This window comes from Amblyomma americanum, chromosome 10 (genome assembly GCF_052857255.1).
Source record: "Amblyomma americanum isolate KBUSLIRL-KWMA chromosome 10, ASM5285725v1, whole genome shotgun sequence".
NCBI lineage: Eukaryota > Metazoa > Arthropoda > Arachnida > Ixodida > Ixodidae > Amblyomma > Amblyomma americanum.
The window spans coordinates 27,110,387-27,120,468 of record NC_135506.1 but is presented as its reverse complement, the minus strand read 5'-3'; the positions used below and the strand labels follow the sequence as shown (position 1 = coordinate 27,120,468).

The 10,082-nt window shown below is 46.3% G+C and overlaps 1 protein-coding gene across 1 annotated transcript; it reads right to left on the bottom strand.

The window, feature by feature from the left end:
* Positions 1-626: 626 nt before the first annotated feature.
* LOC144108093 (thyroid peroxidase-like) lies at positions 627-9,692 on the bottom strand. The gene is made up of 7 exons (XM_077641374.1): positions 9,259-9,692; positions 7,022-7,185; positions 5,596-5,737; positions 4,794-5,026; positions 3,120-3,320; positions 1,671-1,836; positions 627-705 (listed from the first exon to the last, which is right to left on the bottom strand). Exons 1-7 carry the CDS (start codon positions 9,267-9,269, stop codon positions 627-629), a joined length of 996 nt encoding a protein of 331 aa, XP_077497500.1. The 5' UTR covers positions 9,270-9,692.
* Between the last annotated feature and the right edge of the window lie 390 nt (positions 9,693-10,082).

Sequence of the window (10,082 nt, the reverse complement as noted above, 5' to 3'; positions counted from 1 at the left end):
GGTTCTCACACCGAAAGCGATTTTTCCTTCACATCATTTTTAGGAGCCCCGATACTTGTCGTTGTGGACGGCCTAAAATTCTGTGTGAACAAAAATTCAAGCTTATTTTTTTAACATGGACATGTTTATGCTATTTCTTTTGAATTTTCGCACGGCCTTGTTTTGAAATCGTATCTTATCGGTCAAAAAAATAAAATGAACGGTGGGCCGGTAAGGTCATGAATCTAACCTTCGACATCCAGGTTTCGTGACCGATGTTTTGGCAACTTATTCATGAGGCCGTTTGTTTTGCTTACGTCATGGTAGCAGGATCAGTCAATATTTCGGTTTTAAGGACGCTCATAATACTTTTCTTTTGCGGGAAAACTGCCAATATTTTAGAACAAAGCGAAATACGAAGAGCGACATCCTGCAACTTTAACACAACTAATTCTTTTAAAACTGCGCTAATTTTTAATTCAAGCACACTTACAACTGTTGGCTTCATTCTAAACATATCTTAACCAGACCCTCAACTTCATTATTCATGTCTGCTCGTTGCATAGCGAGTGACCAAGTTCCGCCGTGCTTGACATCGAAGCTCCCACTAGAGGGTTCTCTTGCAGTGGCATGTACCCCACCTTCGGTCAGGGTTCACGTGGCGCTCGCCCTACAGCAGGGCACCCAGGTTGATCGCCATGGTTCAGTGTGGCACTGGTGATTACTCTGAAGGTTAGCCAACACCTAAGTTCAATGCCTTCGAAAGCAGAGGGCGAGTCCGTCGCCTCCGTGCCTATGATGGCAGAGCACCGTACTCGACATGCGAAGGTCTTACGGTTACCACCGGTGACACCGGTGACATGAGATTCTCTTTTCGGATAGTGCTTCTGAACTGTCACGTATCTCAAAGAATTCATCGAATAATTTGGTCTAATTACCAAGAATTGTAATTAAAATAGCAGAAATAAAGCGGAAACTTTCTCCTATGTCGTCTACGACTTTAATGATTCTTGACGTTTTTCTAAATAGTTAACACTGGGTTAGTTTGTACGGCAGCCTTTTAGAAGAGTGAACATCGCGACAAATAAGCAGGAAAAAACGGTTTCACGGCACAATTGTTTGCAATCAACTGAGTCAAGATACGAAAAAGAACGTGATTCTTTGTTGTGAACCCGTTCGAAACGCGACTGTTTAAACCTTTCTTAACAGGATTGAGCAACAGTGTTCCCCACTGCACACGTAATGTCCCAAGATATAGCGTCTGATAATTTCAGTCCAGCAATTTCGGACGAAATTTCTGAAAAGTGCAAAATTGTAAGAAACATTTGCCGTAATACTGAAGGCAATGGTCAATTCTTCTGATATGTAGCAAAATCTTTTTTTTAAAGTGTTTCCATCGGTCGCATCGAACAGTTAAGATTCCCATAGAAAACCAACCTGGAACATTTTTGGCGATAGCAAAAACTTTAATAGAAAAAAAAATCAAGACTTCCGTCGGATGATCTGTATATACATTGATTGTTATAGTAAAATTTTGCATTTTATGAAAGAATTGCGCTGATAACGGTTTCCCACTCAAAAATGCTTGTGTGAACTCTGTGAACACTAAGATATTGTTTCCATGTGTTGCATAGAATTTTCTCTCTTCCTGTCTGGCCATATTTCCGAACCATTGAACGGAACCCGCTTGCCCAGCTTTGAGACCCTGCGATAGAAACTTACCCACGTGACAGTGACAGCATGGTAGGGAACGACTAAAAGGAAGCGAAGTGCGGTTGAAAATGGGGTAGTCCGGATCATCCGGGGGAAACTCGATATCCCAGCTCACGGTGCCATTGCTGAAGCCGGTCTGGAATCCTGATGAGAGGGATACAAACTCACGAGTGAGGGAGACGTCGGGTCGGGCGGACACAACGAAATGTCCCATGAGACGCAAACACTTTGTGACCCACGCATTTAAGGATACAGGCGCCATCTTACTGCAAATTATTCGCACGAGTCGCGTTTACATGAATGCGACAGAAGTCGGCTGCAGACAACTCTTTGAGGGAAAGTGCAAAAACGTCGAGGAAAAGAGTAGAGGACGAGTCGTGCCTTTCCTTCTCAAAACCTGTTCTCGTTCCCCTCGAGAAATCGACTGAAAACGCATTCTGTCGCATTCATGTAAAGGCGGCTATAGTTCTACACAGATTCTTTTTTAGAAAATGAGTTGCTCGTATGACATATAATTCGATATAAAGAGGGAGTAATTACTCATTGGCATCAACCCAAGCGCAGCCATACGGCTACATTCGATATATACCTTCGGTGATGCCCAGTGCAAGAGATTGAGAGAATGATTCCGCTGGCATCTCTGATGAGGTAACAGATACCAACTTCCGCATAGCTATAAGCAAAATTTCAATTTTTCACGGAGGAACCACCTGTTATCAATAAAGCCTCCACTAGCTCATTTTGGATACGTTCGCGACGCTCAGCTGTGAAGGGAACGACAACAGCTTCAACTTCTCTTTTACAGAGAGAGAGAGAGAGAAAGACAAACGGAAAGGCAGGGAGGCTAACTAGGCGGCGCCCGGTATGCTACCCTACACGTGGGAAGGGGAACGGAGCGAGAGATAGAAAGGGGAGAGAACAAAGGGAGAGGATAACTTTTACACATGTCCGTTGGCCATTACTTGCAGGGTACACAGATCCCACACTGATATTTCAAAACCTTGCACTCAGTCCTGAGACCTCCAAGAACTTGAAAAGTGCCTTCAAAGCTGTCCTCTGCGATGAAGGCTTACTCCAAGGACCGAGAATCTTGGCTTCAGTAAGGGGCCGAAGATGTCAACGACGGAGTGTTGCTGCCAGGAGTGCACGCTCACGCTGAAACCGAGGGCAGTTACAAAGAAGGCGTTCTATTGTTTCGTCGCGCCCACAGATCTCACACTCTTTTACAGTTCGCTGGAAAAGAATACGGCTTCAATCTGTCCGTACCAGCAGTGCAAGGGGGTCTTCAGCGCACAAAATTGTCGTCGCAATGTTTCTGTCAAACATGGCGCTTTGGGGGACATATTGCCGGGCATGTACAGCACCGCAGTTTCATCATGTTACAGCAGCAGCCATAGAACCGCAAACTATTCTCTGAATGCACGAACCTGCCCCCAGAAATGTCTCGAGGGGTGGCAAAGTCCCCGGAGGTGTGGCGGTGAGGTCGTGGTCCAGGAACTGCCCGAACGCCATGGTCAGGTGAGTTAGACGGCGGTCCGGAGCTTCCTTCGCTGTGTGCATCTTGTACGACACCCGCCTAGTGTTTGGAAGCGGACGACCGCTTAGGGCCGCCCTCGGCTCGCTGATGCCTGCAGAGACGATGCGGAAAGGGCGTAATAGCTGATCGTCCGGCTTAATAACCAATTTTTTTACAAAGAATATTAACTTCTAGACAAAAAAAAGAAAACCAGCCTCTTCGGCCTCTTGCCGTTGCATTTGGTGAATTGGCGAATTGGTTTTGGAAGAAAAGAAATGGTGCAGTATCTGTCTCACATATCGGCGGACACCTGAACCACGCCAAAAGGGAAGGGATAAGTGAGGGAGTGAAAGAAGAGAGGAAGAAAGAGCTGCCGTAGTGGACGGCTCCCGAATAATTTTGACGACCTGGGGATCTTTAACGTGCACTGACATCGCACAGCACACGGGCGCCTTAGCGTTTCACCTCCATCGAAACGCGGCTGCCGCGGTCGGGCTCGAACCCGGGAACTCCGGATGAGTAGACGAGCGCCCTAACCACTGAGCCACCGCGGCGGGACCATTGCATTTAGCAAGTTCATGTTTATGGGCTCATAAGCAACTGAGGCTATCGTGGAGCAAAACACAATAGTAATAATTAATAATAATTGTTTTTTGGGGAAAGGAAATGGCGCAGTATCTGTCTCATATATCGTTGGACACCTGAGCCGCGCCGCAAGGGAAGGGATAAAGGATGGAGTGAAAGAAGAAAGGAAGAGAAAGCTGCCGTAGTGGAGGGCTCCGGAATAATTTCGACCAGCTGGGGATCTTTAACGTGCACTGACATCGCACAGCACACGGGCGCCTTAGCGTTTTTCCTCCATAAAAACGCAGCCGCCGCGGTAGGGTTCAAACCCGGGAACTCCGGATCAGTTGTCGAGCGCCCTAACCACTGAGCCACCGCGGCAAAACACAAGGTCAAATTAAGAAAATCGAGAACAGCTTGAATAATAGAAGTTGGATACACAGCATCTTAAACTAATGTGGTCTCCACCCTGCTCTTATGAGTCGCAGCCAGTTATTATACCTTGGTTGCATTAATATTTAAAGTGCAGCATCGCATCCATGTGACGTGATAACGACAACGCAATAATGACTGTACCCAAAGGTGTTTCATTTCAACATTCTTTATAGCTCATTTTACTTAAACACTCTGCAGGGGACTGCATCTTTGGTGACTTGTTGCGTGAACTGGCACCTAAATCAGTCTTTCGATCTGAAAATTTCTGCTATATATTTAGCATGTCCAAAATGCGTACTAAACGCGAGGAATTTCTTGGCCCTCCTTCTTCATTTATTAGTTAAACTGCAGTGTAAGCATCGACTTGCAAAACAAAAGTATGCTGGTTATATATAATTTCATATATTTACACCAGTGCGGGTTTCCACGCAGATTGTCGGTGTAGTATACCTGTAGCAAGGAACTGCGAGTTAAACAATAGTGATGTCACAAGAGCCATATGGCTTAAACTGAGTGTACCACTCAGCCAAGTGATCAGAGCTGCCCCCGACCATGTTCCTGCGACCAGTAGACACTACCATCTTACCGTCTTGGTACGCAGCGGGAAGCAGTCTCCGCTCGCAGGCGTAAGCCTGACCCCAGGTTGGATTCTTCAGGTTGTTGCAACTTCCGTCCGGCTCCCGGTACGGCTTGCGGGGGTCGCAAGATGAGGGAGTCTGAACGGGGCAGACCCCGCACGAATCGCTCTTTTCCCTCTTCAACCATTGGTTGACTCGCGCGAGCACTCCATCAGCAACCCCGGGACCGCTTGCGCTTAATCTATAGAAGAAAAGAGGCATAAGAGCCGGCAGCAACTATTCTTTGGCAGTCGTTTCTGAAGACACATAACACAGTAGCCATGCAGCTACGGTGCCCAAGGCTGCGATATCGAATACCTACACTCTAAAGAGTAAGGAGAGAAAACAGCATAAGGTCCAATATAGGCGTATTCGAGTTCAGAGTGCACAGTGGCGGTCGCATATGGATAAAGAATGAATGCAAGCAAAGTCCGTGTCTCTCCACAAGAGTGTAGCTCGTAGATGACTGCGTATCTCGTTACGATCGCCACCGAAGGCGGAAGCTCCACAAGGCTAACCTGATAATGCCTTCGGTGTATAACTAGGCTGCAATTAATATACCGTTAAGTTTTTAATAACAGCCTAGAAGCTTGCCTAAAACTTCTCCCGATGTGAAAAGGTCGAGCATGAACACTACAGTTAATTTCGAATCTCACCTGCATAAAAGCCGCGACGAGAAGAAAAGATGGCGTGCAAGCAGATTCAGTGTGCGTCTCCATAGTATGGGCGCGAATGCTTGCGTATGTTTTGTACTCTGATGTATTCACTCACCGTGATTTAACTATGCGGGTAGCCTCTTCGTAGATGGAGGCGGCGCGTGCACTTCGGGATTCGGCTTTCAGGGCCCGCTGGCTTCGCTTTTGGGGGCCAGAAAATGGGCACCCAAACTCCGACACTCGGATGCGCTCCGACTCTGAAAAGCGATATGGTATAACATTTCCACGGTGCAAGAGGGATGGCTTGTAGAGTGAGGTAAAAAAAAAAGAAAACATGCGCACACAATTTTTCTCTCGCCCACTTCAGGTTATCCGCTATTTTATGGTAGAACATCAAAGTTCCACCGCTCGCTATTATTGATTCCGCGTGCAGTTTTAGTGGGCCTATAGGGTCCTCTACAGAGTCTTAGAAACACCCAGAAGAAGGGCGGGGGAAACCCAGCAGAACGACGGCGATGCACTTGAGCGCCAAAACTTATTTCAGCCCTCATCGTAGACTACTCCGGGCGGAGAAGAAAGCCTCGAAAAAAAATGCGTGGGATCAGTGAGAGCTCCTGCCAGGAGAAGCAGAAATGGAGAGAGGAAACGCATTTAATCCGTCACATTCCGGGTTTTCTGCCAAAGCCTACCGGACAAAAAAAGAAGATGATGATGATGAAAACGTTATAGTTTCATTAATATTCGTGGTCGGTCCCCCTATCCCGGTAATCATTTGTACTTTGCAGCCGCTCTTAACCTTTCGGCCAGCTTGCTCTGAACATTCGGGTCGGAGCACAGCAGCATTTCCTACCATCGCTCAATCCTCGGCTCTTTCCTTCTTTCTATTACTTTGCTGTTTTAGCAAGCCGATGCCATGTGATACAGGTACACCTCTTTGCCACGGTGTGCGAATTGTGGTTTATAGTCTTCTGGATAGATAAAATGCGCTGCTATTCAGATGGTCTGAATGAAGAAGACGTCTAAGAAGAGGAGAATGTACGATGCGATTCCTTCAGAGGCAGCAACAACCGCCTGAGCAAAATGTACAATCGGTGAGAATGCAATTCCAGCACCAGCTGCACTTAGCATCTCTTCTGTATATTTGTACATACCCGCCTTCAACGCTACAAGGTCGAAAGTCTGCAATCACTTCAATTCTGCCCTCGCAACTGTCTGTAATGCTTGTTGACCTGCGCTTTGCTGAACCATTCACACTGTTATGCGGTGACGTTCCCAAGAAAATCGCAGTAGGAGAGATGTTTACGTCTTGATGTATAATGGCCGTAATTACTTGTCACGAGCGCTCTGACGTATGCAGCTGGCCGGATTTCATGCGCTTTGCTGAACCATTCATACTGTTATGCGGTGACATTCCCAAGAATATGCAGTAGGAGAGATGTTTACGTCTTTGTTTACAATGGCCGTAATTACCTGTCACGAGCGCTCTGACGTACGCAGCTGGCCGGATTTCATCTTTCTTGGAAGTCAAGTTCTCAACTCACCAGCGTCGCGCCGTTCTACGGCATTTCCTTGATTGATGACGTACAGTCTACGTTGCAGCTCGTCTACGACCTTCCTGGCAAGTCTGTCCACTTCTCTGGAGGCACTCAATCCCTTCACGGTTAGGACAAGCGTTGCGGTGCACAAAACTGCAACGAGTGTCCAGCTGGAAAGTTTAAAGGGAACGACTAAGGTTATTCAGGACCGTGGGATCGCAGGTGTATATGCAAGCATTGAGCAAGATGGGATCTCTTATGTCCTTTGTGTCCAGTGAAGTCTGCTTTGATGGAGTAGGTTTGAAATTAGAGAGTACCTGCTCATTCGAATCCATGGAAGCGCTATCGAGGATTGCTTTTAAAGATACATATGAGCAAGGGTGCTCCAAGGTGAAGCGACTTCATGCGATTACGACAACATGGCAGAAAGCATGTGCGATTCTCCTTAGGAAGAAAAAGGTTTGGTGGTTTAAGACTCCAAGTTATGACTTAAAGTTTAATATCTCTCTTTCTTCACAAAAATAATATATGTCTCCTTATGCATGCAGGTTCTCGAAGAATCTGTAGCTTCTTGAAACAAACCATCACTAGAGACGGGCTAGTTCGAGTGGTATGGAAGACTGAGACCTAGAACCCACGCTCAAGTGCTTCTGTTCTGTGGCTCCCTTCTGTGTAGAGGGTTACGCAAAATCTTCAAGCGGCAATGCAGGAAGCTGACAAATCAGTACGCTACGCTCATGCTCACTGTCCAGCTTGTTTTAAGTGAAGACGCGCAGCACTGCATCAGCGGTCTCTCTAGCTTCGTTCACGTGTTCCTTTTTTTCGACGCCGACACCAGACCTTTGCAACGCAGCCACGGCTTTATATCGATATAAATCTGTCCGCAGCTCTTCGCACCGTACGGTGGATGTGATCACCCGCCACATGTGTTGCAAACGGAGATCGCACGCTGAGAGCAGTCGTATGACTCGTACCGCATCGTGGTGAATTTATGCGATACAGAAAGGCGACTTATTAGTGGGTTCAAAAGCTATACTAGGTGTAGTCTGTCGAACCGGTGTGCCGGGCGAGAGTGCGCTATTCGATCCACCAGCGGCGAACTGCAGCACATGATAACAGATATTGTTAGCATAGCGTGTACCGTCAGTCTCCGCTGCGCACGCGTAGATCGCTCTGAGAGAGCCAGATGGCGCCACGTTCCCGTTAACAGCACGCCCGCCTTTCCCGTCGGGACCAATCAGCGCATGCATAGTGGAGGGCAGCGGTTCGCGCTATGTTAAATGTACCTAATGTGGAGGCGAATTCGGCGGCGCGCTAGCGGGATGCCGTTCCCCAAATAAGCGAGAGCTATGTCGTACACAAGTAGCAGCGGTGCGGCTGGACAGTCTACACTGCATGTTGCTCGACAATGGCGCTACCTAACAAGCGAAAAGCGGATGGTGGGGATTATAATGGTAATTCAATACAACGGAACGATGTGGGATGAACAAAGCCCATAAACAAGAGAATTAAGCCAAACAACTGTCAACCCGAAGACCGGCACTGGTACTAAGAATATATAAGCTGCCAATTTGTTGTTCAGCGCAGTTAAAGATCCGCTCAAACTTATTTGGAGCTTCGTTTTGAATTTCATATAAAAAGGAAAGGCGCGAAATTTGGAATGGTTCGAAATTTTAAAGGACTGACGTGGAATACTTATTTTAAGGTGTGGTAGCAGGAGTGATTCTTATAACGATTTCAGGGAATGGTTATATAATGGCCTTTCGTAGAAGTCTACGTGGTACGAATTAGAGCTTTCCTTTATTTTACCACAGCGACATTCACCTGTTTCACGTAATGCAAAAACATTACTTATGGCCCCACAATGTACTCAAACTACACCAGTGGCTCGATTTCGTTAACTCATCTCAGGGATAACCTTGTCTAAGGACCATTAACCACTCCACGTAATTCCAAAAAATTTGAGAGGGCACAATGATGCACTGTGACGACACTTGTAACGTGTATTCATTAACGTATATCTATGGAAACCATTTCTAACAAGTGCCGCTGAAAAACCGGTATGCTTTTAGCGGTGTGTCATATTCGCGAAAATAAAGTAACAAAATCGGTTTCACTAAAAATAGGATATTATACATTAATATTCTCACATTAAAACGTCAGGTTTGATTCCTCAACAGCTATCGGGGTCTTCTTCTCTCGGTCGCCTTCTGATCTTCAAGAGGTTCGCATGCAGCACTTACCTTCGGCCCATGATTCCCGCTCCAGTTGGAATCACCCGGCAATCCTTCCAAGGGTTCGTCCTGCCAGCTTATATAGCATATGCTACGGAGTGGCACAGTGACTTGAAGAAGACAAATGAAAGCTAGACCGCAGGTGTCGCTAGTAGCGGTACAGCACGCTACGCTATCTGGCGCCAAATCTGCCTCAACGTAGTAAGTGCGTAGGGAGCGGGGCGGATTAAGAAAGTGACATGATTTATAAGACCTTTGTTATCATGCACGTAAGAGGAACTGAAAGATAACTAGAGTTAAGTGGATTAGGTTTAAATCTGCCATGTAGACAGTAAGTTCAGCTGCAAAGAGGACGCCTACCAGAGTATACGTATCCTGATGATATTATTAATTTAACATATAATCAAAAAGGCCTTCCAGATTCCATGTATGAGGACCGTGGACACCGTCAAACCGTTTAGAGGCTTTCTTCACCATATTCATCAGTGATTCTGGTAAAAAATGACGCCTGTCCACTCATACAGGGTATCTCCATAAGATTCTACACAATTTCTAAAAATTGGCTTTTTGGGTTAGAAGAGGGTTTTTTCCGCAAAACATTGTCAGCGGTGAAGTGCGTCAGAATACAGATGAGACGGGCTAACTATGAGACTGGTTAACTAATATTCAAAAGTTAACTTTTTAACTATTACTGTTAGGTTCGTTAGTTATTGAGTAGCATGTAGACCACCGTAATTTATATCCATATCAGTATTTAGAATTTCGAAAACGCGGTTGCCCTCGGCGCTCTGGCCCAACAAGTTTTGGCTATTTCGACAGGTTTCGTGCACTGG

Bases quoted from the DNA above. Each gene is read 5' to 3' on its own strand.
- LOC144108093 (XM_077641374.1), bottom strand. The intron at 5,027-5,595 runs GTGAGTGAATAC...TTTCTTCTATAG, and splicing joins ACCCGCATAGTTAAATCACG to ATTAAGCGCAAGCGGTCCCG. The intron at 1,837-3,119 runs GTTCGTGCATTC...CCCTCTCATCAG, and splicing joins CGAGACATTTCTGGGGGCAG to GATTCCAGACCGGCTTCAGC.